The 13,189-nt window shown below is 53.0% G+C and overlaps 5 protein-coding genes across 5 annotated transcripts; 4 read left to right on the forward strand and 1 right to left on the reverse strand.

Moving 5' to 3' along the window:
* Positions 1-289: 289 nt before the first annotated feature.
* Positions 290-1,870, forward strand: BKA58DRAFT_103701 (transcriptional activator HAP2). Its single transcript, XM_046163790.1, has one exon. It carries the CDS (start codon positions 739-741, stop codon positions 1,762-1,764), a length of 1,026 nt encoding a protein of 341 aa, XP_046029649.1. The 5' UTR covers positions 290-738; the 3' UTR covers positions 1,765-1,870.
* A 1,011-nt stretch (positions 1,871-2,881) lies between these two features.
* Positions 2,882-4,797, forward strand: BKA58DRAFT_378037 (major facilitator superfamily domain-containing protein). Its single transcript, XM_046169665.1, has one exon. The coding sequence runs from the start codon at positions 3,076-3,078 to the stop codon at positions 4,531-4,533; it is 1,458 nt and encodes a 485-aa protein (XP_046029650.1). The 5' UTR covers positions 2,882-3,075; the 3' UTR covers positions 4,534-4,797.
* A 282-nt stretch (positions 4,798-5,079) lies between these two features.
* Positions 5,080-8,884, forward strand: BKA58DRAFT_398827 (uncharacterized protein; the record flags this gene model as incomplete). The annotated part of the gene is made up of 4 exons (XM_046171506.1): positions 5,080-5,277; positions 5,390-6,845; positions 6,988-8,808; positions 8,859-8,884. 4 exons carry the CDS (start codon positions 5,080-5,082, stop codon positions 8,882-8,884), a joined length of 3,501 nt encoding a protein of 1,166 aa, XP_046029651.1.
* Positions 8,885-10,233: 1,349 nt separating this feature from the next.
* On the forward strand, positions 10,234-10,566 carry BKA58DRAFT_436515 (uncharacterized protein; the record flags this gene model as incomplete). The annotated part of the gene is made up of 2 exons (XM_046173416.1): positions 10,234-10,283; positions 10,413-10,566. The coding sequence occupies 2 exons, from the start codon at positions 10,234-10,236 to the stop codon at positions 10,564-10,566; spliced, it is 204 nt and encodes a 67-aa protein (XP_046029652.1).
* Positions 10,567-11,703: 1,137 nt separating this feature from the next.
* BKA58DRAFT_453056 (uncharacterized protein) lies at positions 11,704-12,565 on the reverse strand (the record flags this gene model as incomplete). Its single annotated transcript, XM_046174448.1, has 2 exons — positions 11,704-12,334; positions 12,384-12,565. The coding sequence occupies 2 exons, from the start codon at positions 12,563-12,565 to the stop codon at positions 11,704-11,706; spliced, it is 813 nt and encodes a 270-aa protein (XP_046029653.1).
* Positions 12,566-13,189: the final 624 nt, after the last annotated feature.

Below are 13,189 nucleotides of genomic sequence, written 5' to 3' on the forward strand. Positions count from 1 at the left end.
TTCGGCTTACAGGCATGCGGCATGCTCTGGTGCTACACATTCTCGCGCCTTGCCTCCACTTCACATGCTAGAGGCTGACGTCGCATTCAAGGCAACGCAAAGCTCACCGAGCCTTTTGTATCCCGCGTTCTGTCCGCTACTTGGACCACGCCGCTGCCCAAGCTGTCATTGCGCAACGACAATATACATTTGTCCGCTCGCTGGTCGCCCTAGACCTCAAACCCGAAGAGCATTCAGACCGGCAATACGACCTTGACGCCCGCCAACTGACGAAACAAGGTAAGCGCACTAGCTCACCGCGCATGCATATGCCAGCGCATCAACCCTTCCAATCGCCCACCCCGCCAGCACAGCGTCCAATGCTCTTTGGATTTGGCTGACAGTTATTGTAGGCGACTCTCATCTTCCTTTCGTGACTGGTGAATACCTGCAACGGCTCTTCCCCACTACTACGGCGCGGGCCTCTAGAGTGCAGCTTCATCCTCGACAAATCACTCCATCATTTGTAAACGCGCACTGCCCCTCGACGTCCAATCACCACTGCTGCGCCTCAATCCTGGAAGCCAAAGCCGTGCGCTCTAGCGAATTCGCCTCAAGCACGTCTGGCCATTGACAGCGCATCAAGTATCGGCCCTGCCGCGACGTGACCGCCTGCCTGTATTACGCGCCTCAACTGCGAGCCTCTCGCTACCTCGTCTTCACGCAAATAGGACTACAATCTACGCATTGTAGACAGCCATGACCGACTACGCACAATTCCATGGGCATGCGCCCGCGCCCAACCCGCAACAGATGCAATTCGGACAGCAACAGTCGTCCCCAATCCTTCCATCGAATGGCAACTTCGCGCATAACGGCCAACCACATCCCCAGCACCACCCGCAGATGGGCTTCCCTCAGCATCAGGCCTACATGGCCGGTATGCAAAATCCATACATGCCGTCTCAACAGCAACAGCACCAACAGGCTGCCGCGTTGGCTACGGCAGCTGCTGCAGGTCCAGCCGGATACTACGATCAAACCGCCATCTCGGGTCAACTAGCACAAGACCCGCGCGCATCTCCACGCATGTCAGTGTCGCAGATGAAGAGTGATGGACGCGTCGCTCCACGGTCCCCAACAAACGTTTCCAACGCGATGAACAACGCGCTCCCATCTCAAGTTCAGATGACCCCGACTCAGATGCAACAAAGGCGAATGAGCACTCAAATCAGCAGTCCTGCGATGCAGCAGCCTCAGCCTGTCATGAACCATGGCGGCCCCAGACCCTCTGTCCCTCCAATGACCCAGCAATCGCAGCACCAACAATCGCCTGAGCTTGTTGCTGGAGGTGCACAACCAGAAGAGGCGCCACTCTATGTCAACGCTAAACAGTTTCATCGCATCTTGAAAAGGCGTCTCGCGCGACAGAAACTTGAGGATGCATTGAGGCTGACATCCAAGGGACGAAAGCCATACCTACACGAGTCTAGGCACAACCACGCCATGCGTCGTCCGCGTGGTCCTGGCGGTCGCTTCTTGACCGCAGAAGAGGTGGCTGCGATGGACAACGCAGCCGGAAAAGGCGAGGGTGAAGACGGCAACAAGGAAAATGCGTCCATGCCTCCCAAGCCCGCCAGCTCTGGTCCCAAGCGCAAGGCATCATCTACACAACTCAAGGGAACACCGACTATCAAGAAGAACAAGGCAGGTGCCGTGCAGCGTCACAGCACGAGCGAAGAGGATGAAGATGAGGACGAAGACGATGGTGAGGACGAAGGCTAGGCTCTCTTCCCGCCTGGGCCACTGCCCACTTCCGTCGATCTGATTTCTATACCCTTTTAATTTCGACACCTGATCTTCTTGAGAGTTCCTCCAAGGAGCTCCCCTTCATTTCACGACTTACGAAGCGAGTGCTTTTGGGACACCCGGTTGGTTTATGCATTTTATCCCTGTTGTCAGATTAATGACACTTTCACACACAAATTGTCTTATCAATGGACTGGGTCGGATTCGGGTCACACATAAGGCGGGTGCGGTCGGAGCATACGGCACTCACTCGGACGTTGGGAGTTCTGTTGTTACTTCCTGTTTCTTGTCTGCTGAATTGTGGACTATCTTTTATATCTTTTCTTTATCTTCTTTTTTATTCTTCTTGTCTTGTCTGTTACGATCAATACCCACACTCGCTATCTAGCTTGGCGAAGATACCCAAACCACTGGCCAGGAGAGCCAGTGGCTATACTAGAAAGGGTCTTCCTTCATCGGACGAAAATCAATATCATCCCATTCCCCCAAAATTGGCTTATGTGAATGTAAACTGATGTTGCATCCTTGAAATTCAAGTTGTCCGTGACAAGCTACCTCATCAGCTCCATGTATAACTTCGTGGTATATCATTGTGCGTAAAACCGATCTGTCAGGATCGAGCTGAGTGCCCGGGAGGTGTGTGATCTGTATCACAGTCGCATGACAAAGTCCGATGTCCGCTCAGAGACTGCAGGCGTCTCCTTGTTTGCGGCATTTGGATAGCATTTACCGTTCTACCCAAGAGTGGGGCTCTGTCTCGCTCACTAGAGCTACTCCACCAGCGGTGTCTACAATTCGTCTCGCATTTACAAAAAAAATGTTCACGTGAAAGTATATATTATCTTGTGTACTACCTACTTACTAAGACATAATAGTGTGTATGCAGCAAACCTTGGAAATGTGACCCCCGACGATGCCTGCCTTTCCGTATGTCAAGTCCATCTCGTCGAAACGCCAGCCCCTCGCCAGACTCAGACGGCGCCCTGACATGCCTGACGACACGTGCGACAAGCAAATCTACGATGGCCGTATGCAAATCTCCACATCAGTGGGTTGGTCATTGCTAAGTAATCTGCTGCGGAATCATTGTGCGGAACCGCGCCTCGGTAACCAACGGAGCCCTGGAGATCTGCACCTGCGAAAATGCGGAGCTTCTGCAGCCGGATATGTACACCAATTTGGATTGTACTACGATAAGCACGTTCTGGCTACTTCCATAGGCAACCTACATGATGAGCTTTTCGTCGCAAACTCCTGCTACCCCTCATCCATCCCAACCGCGAGAACATGAAGAAGAGTGCATCTAGCCAACAGTCAACGGACGAGTCAATCCGAGAATTACACGACCAACGGCATGATGAAATCCACGATGGAGAAAGAGATAGAATCGAAGAAGAATGGCGCAACAGTATCCGCCTAAAGGTCGACCTTCGACTTTGCAGCATTGCTGGTATCTTGTGCTCCCTCAACCTACTCGACAGCGGCGTCATCTCTAGCGCATCTGTCACCTCCATGCTCAGCGACCTGGAATTGGACGTCGGCAACAGATACTCAGTCTCTATATTCATCTTCACAATCGCGAGCATTGCCTTTCAGCTACCATCCACTATCGCTGTGCGCACCTTCGGACCGCGAATCTGGTTTGCCTTCATCACCTTCTGCTTCGGCATCATCACACTGTGCACAGCTTTCGTGCAGACATGGCGACAAATGATCGCGCTCCGCATCCTACTTGGAATAGCGATGTCGGGAATCTACCCCGGCTTGACGTATCTCATCTCAACATGGTATACACGAAAAGAGCAACAGCTTCGCTTTGCTCTGATGCAGAGTGGTGAAGTCATTGTCTTGGCTACCGGTGGCATCGTTAATTTTGGACTCAACCAGCTCGACGGCCAGTATCTCAAGGGTTGGCAGTGGATGTTCGTCGTGCAGGGGAGCATTACTGCATTCTTCGGTATTCTAACATATTGGTGGATGGTCGATTTCCCTGAGCACGCCCAAAATTCCTTCTACTTCCTCACGCCCCACGAAAGTGCGTTGGCGTCTTCTCGAATCGACAACGACAGAGGCGATGTCAAACCCGACGACTTCGCATGGTCTAAGGTCTTCGTTCACGCCAAGGATCTAAAGGTGTACGGGTTCTGCACCCTGTACTTCCTGCAGAACCTCGTCTCGACATCGCTGTCTTACTTCCTACCTATCATTTTGCAAGGCGGCATGGGCTTCTCTTCGAACAAAGCGATTCTGCTATCCGCACCGCCTTACTACTACGCCGTTCTTCCCGCTATCTTGTCCTCGATCGTGGGCGACAAGTTCCAGTTGAGAGGGCCCATCATAGTCTTCAATTGCGTTTCTCTGATTGTAGGTTTCTGTATGCTGGGCTTTTCGGACCAAGTCACCGTGAGGTATATTGGTACCTACCTTGCGACTGGAGCGTATGTGGCAAACTGGGCGGCCATGGCGACTTATCAGGCGAACAACATCGTCGGCCAATGGAAGAGGGTTTTTACTGCCGCAATGGTCACAGCTTTTAACGGCGCCGGGGGTATCGCAGGAAGCTTCATTGTGAGGCAACCAGAGAGTCCGAGGTATATGACGGCCATCTGGGTCAGCATAGGAAGCCACATCTTGATCATTGGACTGGTGGGAGTGTTCTCGGTGTTTTTCTACACGGCGAACAAACGGCAGACTAGAGGAAAGCGTCTACTAGAGGGAACGGAAGGATTCCGGTTCACATATTGAGTGAAGGGCAGAATGTGGTTGAGCTAAGGCAGACCCTGAGAAAAATCTACTTTAGCAATACCTTGTGATACCTGGTTCTGGTCGATTTCATGTAGTATCTTGAACTTGTCATGCAGGTAGTTGTCCGCCGGCACGCTTGACAAGTCGCAGGAACATGGGATGAAAGCGGGTTGACGTCGTCAGTGGGGACGACCGTATGGGACAGTTGGCTCGTGCTGAGTCCTCACAAGCATCGTCGACCCAACTTGCAGCTGCCTCACCACTTCCAGCTGCTACAGCACAAGCGATCCCGCAGTCCCGGCCATCCGCCCCAAGCAACCCGTTCTATTCGAATCTCGCTGTTTTCTGCTTCTCCAGCTGCTGGCGCCGACTTGGTAGCGTCACGCAGCTTCCCCCTGTCCAGCTGGCCCCTCGACCGGGCAACAGCACCCCCGTGGCCCTCCGCCGAGCTTATGCGCATCGACACCGGCCGTACGCACATTCAGTAATCTACTTCACCACACTCTACACGCTTTTTGAGACTGCGCCGCACGTGTAGCCGCCACAATGGTGTTCCTCGGCATATATCGCGCCATCTACGACTATGAGCCCCAGAGCGACAACGAGATCGCCCTGACCGAGGGCGACATCTTGATGGTACTGGAGAAGTCATCCATCGACGCCTGGTGGAAAGCAAAGAAGAAGGGGCGTGATGGCGACGAGGAAGAGCCTGAGGGCTTGATTCCAAACAATTACATTGAAGAGGTATGCTGCGCCTCACCCACATGACAGCCCAATCCGCGTCGCAAAACGATACCCAACGCGGCACCAGGCATCGCGTGGAATGCTACAGCATAGAGACTGATGACACGTATAGGCCGCCCCAGTCGCACAAGCCAAAGCCCTCTTCGATTACGACCGCCAAACGGACGAGGAGCTCTCTTTCAAAGAGGATGCTGTTCTCGATGTTTACGATACCACAGACCCGGACTGGACACTGGTGGGAGTCGCAGACGACTATGGCTTTGCGCCCGCAAACTACATCGAGCTTGCCGAAGAGGGAGCGGCGGCAGGAGCCCCAGCCGCGCCATCTCCAGCGCTGCCCAGTCGCCCGCCCATGCCACCAGCGACCGACTCTTTCGATGACGATCAGCCGCCTACTCCAGACACTCCTCCACAACCGAGTCCCGCTGCGGCCCTGGCTGGCATCATACAGAAGAAGTCGCAAGAGGCAGCACCGCGATCGACTATTTCTCCTCCACCCAACGTAAGCGCGCCTCCACGGCAGCAACGACGCGTGCAATTCACCCCGGAAGAGTCGGACGAAGAGGTGCCAGCACCCCGTCTTCCCCAGCGACCCGAGTCCGAAGTGTACTCACCCCCGCCTACCCAATACGCACATGCGCGATCCCCATCACCCCCAGTCAGATCGCCCCCTCCCCGAAGCGTCACGTTCGATCAATATGACCCTCCGAGTAGGGACGAACAGCCCGCGACACCCATGTCGGGCTCTGGATACCATCTGTACAACATCTACGAGTACATTACACAACCGGGCAAGAATAAGAAAATGCCAATCACCCTGGGCGTCAACATCCCGAAAGGAATGATCATGATCGCACCCGAGAAGTCGCGCGACGGGCCGCAACAGGAATGGAGCGCAGACAAGATGGAGTACTACTCGCAAGAAGGCAAGCACATATTCATGGAGTTGAAACAGCCAAGCAAGAGCGTCGACTTCCACTGTGGTGCTAAAGACACCGCATCAGAGATCATGCTCGCCCTTGGTGAGCTTGCAGGAGCGGCCAAGAGCGCAGGACTCCGCGAAGTACTCGCAGCTGGCTCTGGAAACTCCAATGTGCAGAAGAAGGGAGTTATGCTATTTGATTTCATGGCACAGGGTGATGACGAAGTTACTGTTGGTCTCGGCGACGAGATCTTAGTCCTCGACGATTCCGCAAGTGACGAGTGGTGGAAAGTCAGGCGGCTGAAGAACGGCAAAGAGGGTGTGGTACCAGCTAATTACGTTGAGGTCACAGAAACTGTCCCCATACACGCTCCTGCAGCTGCCATCGCTCGATCGGGAACCAACGCTGGCCGGTCCGTTGTCGAACAGAATAGGCGCGAGGAGGAAGAGCTTGCTCGCCAGGCCGCGAGACGGAAGAAGCCAGAAAGTGAGGCAAGGAACGATCAGGTAGGCCCTGGCCTGCACTTGCCTTCGCGTAACTCTAGTCTTATGCAAACAAACGTTGACCATCGTCGTACTTCACAGAGATCAAGCAAGCGCGAAAGCTCCGCAAAGGACTCGAGTTCAAAGTCCGGCTCCAAACCAAGTCAGTATACAGCAATTTCACTACTTGAGTTTCTTGATCTGTCTACTGAGAAGGGTTCTGCGCCATTCGTGGGCGCTGAACATCTATCTAGTGGGACAACAGAACACACATTGTGTGCAAGGATGCTGACCAAATTTCTTAGATTCAGCCAAGGTACGCACTTGGACCGACCGATCCGGATCGTTCAAGGTCGAGGCAGAGTTCATTCTCATCAAGGATGGCAAGATTCACCTACACAAAGTCAATGGTGTCAAGATCGCTGTACCTGTCACAAAGATGTCAGTAGAAGACCTCGAGTACGTCGAACGCGTCACAGGCGAGTCTCTAGATGACGACAAACCCCTATCGGATCTGAAGAGGAGGAGCATGCAACAGCCTCGTGGGAAGGACTCAGGTCCAACCGGCATTTCTGTCGAGAAGAAACCAGAATACGACTGGTTCGACTTCTTCCTCAAGTGTGGTGTCAACCCACAGATCTGCGAACGATACGCCAGGGCATTTACCAAGGACGAAATGACAGAAGAAAACATTCCAGACATCACTCCTGGGCTTCTACGCACGTTGGGTCTCAAGGAAGGTGATATTCTGCGCGTGACCAAGCACTTGGATGCGCAGTTCGGAAGAGATAAGCGAAGCGTTAGCTTTGCTGAAGAAGGAGGAGAGGGAGCTTCTGGTGGACTTTTCTCAGGCCCAGGAGGTGCACTGAGAAACAACACCCGAAAGGGACGTCCTGCACCACCGGTTGAGACGAACGATGTTGTTGATCCAAAGGCGTTTGAACCGAAGTCCGATGACACCGTTAAGAAGCCCGCAGACGGGACATCAGCAGCGACATCTGACAAGACAGCGAATGGATTTGAAGACAATGCGTGGGATGTCAAGCCATCCAAGTCAACACCTGCACCTGCAGCATCTCCGCCCGCAGCACAAGCCCCTGCGGCAAAGCCACCCCAGCTGACTGGATCCATGAACGATCTGTCTCTTCTAGACATGCCTGCACTCAAACCTGACGAGATCGCGCAGCCAACACCTCCTGCTCCAGCACCTCAGCCAGCACAAGCACCTGCTCAACAGCCTCCAGCACCTGCTCAGCAACCACAGCCAACAGGCGCTACTCCTACCCTTTTCGAGCAGGTTGCGGCTATCAAGGCCCTTACCCAACCTCACAACATGGCTCCACCACGCATGCGACCACAAGCTCCTCAGCAGCAGAATCCAGGAGGTCTCATCGCTCCACCGCCGCAGCGTTCTTCCTCTGCCCCTCAGAACCCACAACAAAGTGCCTTCGGTCCTCCACCACCCTTACAACCTCAGCTCACAGGTTACAACCCCAACCTAATGGGTCAAAACTCTGGACAGGGCCAAGGCATGCAGAACATGCAGGGTATGCCACCAATGCAACAGCAAATGACAGGCTTCCCACAGCAAAATGGTGGGTTCGGGTTCCAGCAGAACGGCATGATGCCTCAACCCACAGGTTACAACTCCATGTCCCCACTCCAGCAGCAGCCTATGCAGACTGGCTTCGCCCAATACCAACAACAGCAGCCGACCGGCTTCCAGCAGCCCATGCAGACAGGTTTCCAGCAGCAGCAGCAGCAGCAGCAGCAGCAGCCACACTTCACACAAGGCTTTGGGAATGGCAGCCCTTTTGCCGACCCACCACGGGCACCTTTCCAGCCACTACAGGCTCAGCCTACGGGGTACAACTCGTTCCAACCATCGCCGCTTAACCCCCAGGCGACTGGCGTCAACCGCTTCCTGCCTCCGGCCCTTGCGCCACAACCGACTGGCTACATGTCGAACCAAAGCCCGCCGCCTGTCCCGCCCATGCCGCCCATGCCCCAGGCGCAGCCTTTGGTGCCCCAGAAGACTGGCCCACCTCCGACTATCAAGTTCGGTGTACAGCCTGCGAAGAAGCTAACGCCTCAGCCGACGGGGAGGGCGAACCTTGCCAATGCCAGTAAGTCTTCGAACAAAACTCTATGCAAGACCTCTCTAACCATTGACCAGCACCCCAAAACCCGTTCGGCTTCTAATCTCGCTTGCGGTGGCTGTCTGTTCTTTCGCACCCCTTTGCTTACCTATGGGGCATCCACTTAATTACCCTGATACTGTATATGTACATAAATTCTACCGTGCTTGTTTGTTGTTTGGTGGAGTGGGTTCGCAAGGCTCGATAGCATTCTTCATCAAGCCACATAGCATTTGCTTGCACTTAACACTCTCAGTTACCTGCTTCATTTTGCACTCATTGCCAGCCTTTTGCCCTCTACAATCATCGCTCTAATATGAGTGAACCTTTAGTCCAGGTGTTGACGTGGTGCTATCGGCCCGGCAATTGTGTGGTCTAGACTGCGGCTGACATGCGTGGTGTGATGGCTGAGTTGCTCAGAGAGGATTGGCGGGGAGATGTAGTCTCGATGATACGTGAACTTTTGCACGTCAACCAACCTTGGGATACTTCTAACAGGGCATTGCGATAACGGATATTGCACATGTTACATATGCGGAACGAATTACCCCTGTTCTCGAGCTGTCGTTCACCCTTGGCGCGAAGCAGATGCGAGACCAAGCCTTTGCCAAGTAAAGCTTAGCCTGACACATCAGGTGGCACGCCTATCCCTGCGATACATGTGTGGCTAGCTAGCCGGCCGATTCGATGTCGTATCCACGCAAAACCGCGCACGCGTCTGTGGCTCTGCTCGTCGAGATGACAGGTATCTCACTCACCGTAAAGTTCGTGGACAGACCTCGGCCAACTGCATCATCATCACAGCTTCGGCCATAACTCAGCCACGCCTCTAATGCCCCGGTATCGCGTTGGCACTGTCAAAAAGCACGACAACCATGTGTGGCGATGACGAAAGCCCACAGCATCCCTCGCGCCCCCGGCTTATTTGCACCAATAGCTCGGCCCACTGCGAATGTGGCTCAGGCTAACTAGCGCAATAGACCGGCCGAATGATGCAGGATGCATTGCCCTGTCCGCGTGAGAGAGAGGGCGCGAACGAGCGCTGCAGTTTAAAGGCGGCGCATCCCCTCCCCGGATTGTAAGAAGGGTCCACTGTATTTCCTCCAGCCTTATACTCACCTTACTCCTGACTTTACTTTGACCCTCGCGCAACGACTTTGGACAGTGACGCGGGTTTCCTGCAAGCGAGAAATTAAGATTCGGACGGCTCCTCGGCGAAAGCTTGGTTTGGGGATACGATACTCGCTTGCGCGACTGCTGCTTGCCTGATTCACCATTACCAGCTGCCTTGTCTTACCTACATCATCGACGAACGAACGAGCGATTTTCGTGCGCATATTGAGTAGATTCTTGGGCGAATCTTGACCAGCACTTCACACCCTCACACATATCTCAAAGACCGACTTCATCACTATGTCGAACCAAGGCTACTACCAAGGCGGTCCTCAGTACCCACAGCAAAGGTACGCTTCACACAGCCGTCTACAGGAACTTGGCATCATAGCGCAAAAGGCGCGCGCGCTCACTATCCCTTGCGATTGCGAAAGATGTTTACATCTTCGAAAAATGGCCAAATGCTAACTTCCTCACAGCTATGGTCCCCCAGGCGGCGGCTACGGCCAACCCCAACAATACGGCGCTCCACCACCACAACAACAGATGTACTACGGTCCTCCGCAAGGACAGTACCAACAGGCACCTCCACCAAAGCAGAAGAAGGACAGAGGATGCTTGGCGGCTTGGTGAGTGGGCATGATATACTTAAGGACTCAACTGTTGGCTAACGGAAGACTAGTTTGGCGACACTATGCTGTTGTTTCGTATGCGAAGAGGGTTGCGAGTGCTGTGCTGATTGCTGCGAGTGTGCGGCGGAGTGCTGTTAGATGGATAACGTGGAGTAGCTGTATGAGCTAGACGGGTTATTGGTCCGCGCTGGTGTTGGGTTGAAGGTGCGCACGGGGAATGTGCGATTGGATTGTGATGGCATGTGCATGAACTCTTGCCGTTTTCCTTTTGTTTTTGAGGATACCTGACCATGAATGGTCTTTCTTATGATATTCAGTGTACGGATTCTCTGTTCAGTGGAGGCAGTTCCAATTTGAGCCCATTTTGTTGATATACGGTGACAGAAGTTGTTCGCGTCCATGTTTTTTGATGAAAGTACTTGGCATGATGAGAGACAAGCCCAAGATTTTGTTAGGCGGATGTCCTTTGTAGTCATCCGGAGCTCCAGATCTCATTGCTGGTCGAGGTTTCGCGAATCATGTAAGACAGCGCAAGCACCTTCGCGTTGAAGATTCTAATTTCTTGTAGCCACTCCAACCACCTCAAAGCCCTGACATCGTGGTCTACCCTCTTCTCGCCACTCAACAGCCTTCCTCCCGATCCATAGCCCGAGAATTACTCTGCGCGAAGATTTGCGCCCTCAACGAAAAACACGAGATCGGATCGTATTAGATTAGGTGAACGCCCAAATGAAACAGACTCTGGAACACACACTGGAGAGAAAGCTGCAACAAATGCTGATAAATGGAAGAAGATTCTTACCCATTCGGTCTTCTCATTCCGATCGTCTCTTTTCAACTGAGTACTGGGCTCCAGAAACCCAAGAGCAAATGGCCAGATGAATTATGCGTCTCCAAATACCAGACCGGTGTGGTTGATATGCAGGTGAGAACCTCCAGTCATTGGTCATGAAAGGTCGTGTGCACTACACGCAGATCTACATAGTCAGTGAATATCTCGTAGGCAGTTTATACAAGGACACTTACCGCAAAGTGCCGTGTGTCGGCTCCTGGCAAAACGCTCGATCTCTTACATCCCAAACAAACTCTTGAAAAGCGGCTGGCTGCATACGAAGCCGCCACAATACACCGAACTCTCTCAGTAGCGTAGGTAACTCAAGGAGGTGATGGAACGGTTGTACCAACCCACTCCAAGGCCTTCACCCTCCTTCTTCATGACTTCATCGATGAACCTCTTCTTGACATCCTCGAGAGGCTCTTTGATAGGAACTGACCAAGACCAAGTACGGGCATCCATGCGCTGATTCATCTCCGCCATCTTGATATGCAACCTTACTCTCGTGATGCCAGGGAATGTTCGGCGGAGTAATTTGCGAAAGCCATCCCGATACAGGCTGTAATATCCGAATGGGATATCCACTGAGGTGACCAGGCGTCTCTGTCCGAGTGCGCGATTTAAGATCCAGCGGTCGAAGGTATCAAGATTATCGAAGCCGAAGTTGTTGTGCGTGTATACCATTGACGATGTTTCAACGTACATCTGGCGGCATACCTTTGGGACCGCGAAGGTTGGTGGGACAAAGCTGGACGAAGTGTTTATGCCTTTGTTCAGAGGGCTTGTGACATGTGTGAGCTTGATGTCCCATCTTCGGACATGTGAGTAGTCGTGGATGTCGATTTGGTGATGGCCAACAGCATACTCCCAGATCTTGTTGCGAATCTCTGCCGGAAGACAGAGAAGAGGAGACTGGAGAGAGTTGGCTTTGGCACTGTCGTGTGTCAGCTTTCCTGGGAGGTGTATTGTAATGTTGCATGTACATCGTCATCAGATCCGAGTGAACTGGAATCTTGGCGTCCATCAGACCGTTCAGGTACGTGCGACCAGCTTGTCTGGGCTTGCGGTTCGTGGGAGCTTTCTTCTTCACGACTTTTGTATGCTTCGCGGGAATCGTGTAATCTTTCGGTGCCGTAGAGCGAGCGGGCAGTTCGGATGAGCCCATATCTGAAGCTCAATATAGTCTTGTTGCGTGTGAAGAGAGAGTGTGGTTGAACGAGGGCAGATTCAAGAGAGCTTGACAACTGCAAAACCGGAGACGTCCACATATCGGGCTAAGTACTTCGATGAGCGATGAGATGAACGATGAACGATGAGGCATGTACGAAGATTGATCCAGATGAAGTAGCTGCTTTGAGACTTGTGAAGCTTATGTGCTTACCAAGATGAAAAGTGATGGTGAGAGGAACGAAGGGATGCCGGCGCGGGTAACCAACGCGTATCTAGGAGCCTCACTGCGTTTCGAAGGTAGCTGGCACGATGACTGCCGGTGATACAACTACCCGCTCTTGTATCAATGGATAATTCGAGTCACCCTGCGTATGTGCAGTGTCGGCATCCTTATCTGCGACCTGTGAATGTAACGGATACCGCAGCTCTTCGCGCTAAGGTCAATGAGAGACGATTCATCCATTGTGCCGTGAAACAATTTGCAATGAAGGTTTGGGTTTCCCAAGCAGGATATTGAGCAAGGCTGTGGAATTGGAGTACCATAATTGAGCAGTTGAAAAGACTCAGATGCGGTCTAGCCGTTTCTGTATTAAGATGACATCAGAGAACTTACTTTCTC

Source organism: Alternaria rosae, assembly GCF_020736505.1.
Source record: "Alternaria rosae strain MPI-PUGE-AT-0040 chromosome Unknown BKA58scaffold_2, whole genome shotgun sequence".
Lineage (NCBI taxonomy): Eukaryota > Fungi > Ascomycota > Dothideomycetes > Pleosporales > Pleosporaceae > Alternaria > Alternaria rosae.

Bases quoted from the DNA above. Each gene is read 5' to 3' on its own strand.
- BKA58DRAFT_103701 (XM_046163790.1), top strand. From the start codon at position 739: ATGACCGACTACGCACAATTCCATGGGCATGCGCCCGCGCCCAACCCG.
- BKA58DRAFT_378037 (XM_046169665.1), top strand. From the start codon at position 3,076: ATGAAGAAGAGTGCATCTAGCCAACAGTCAACGGACGAGTCAATCCGA.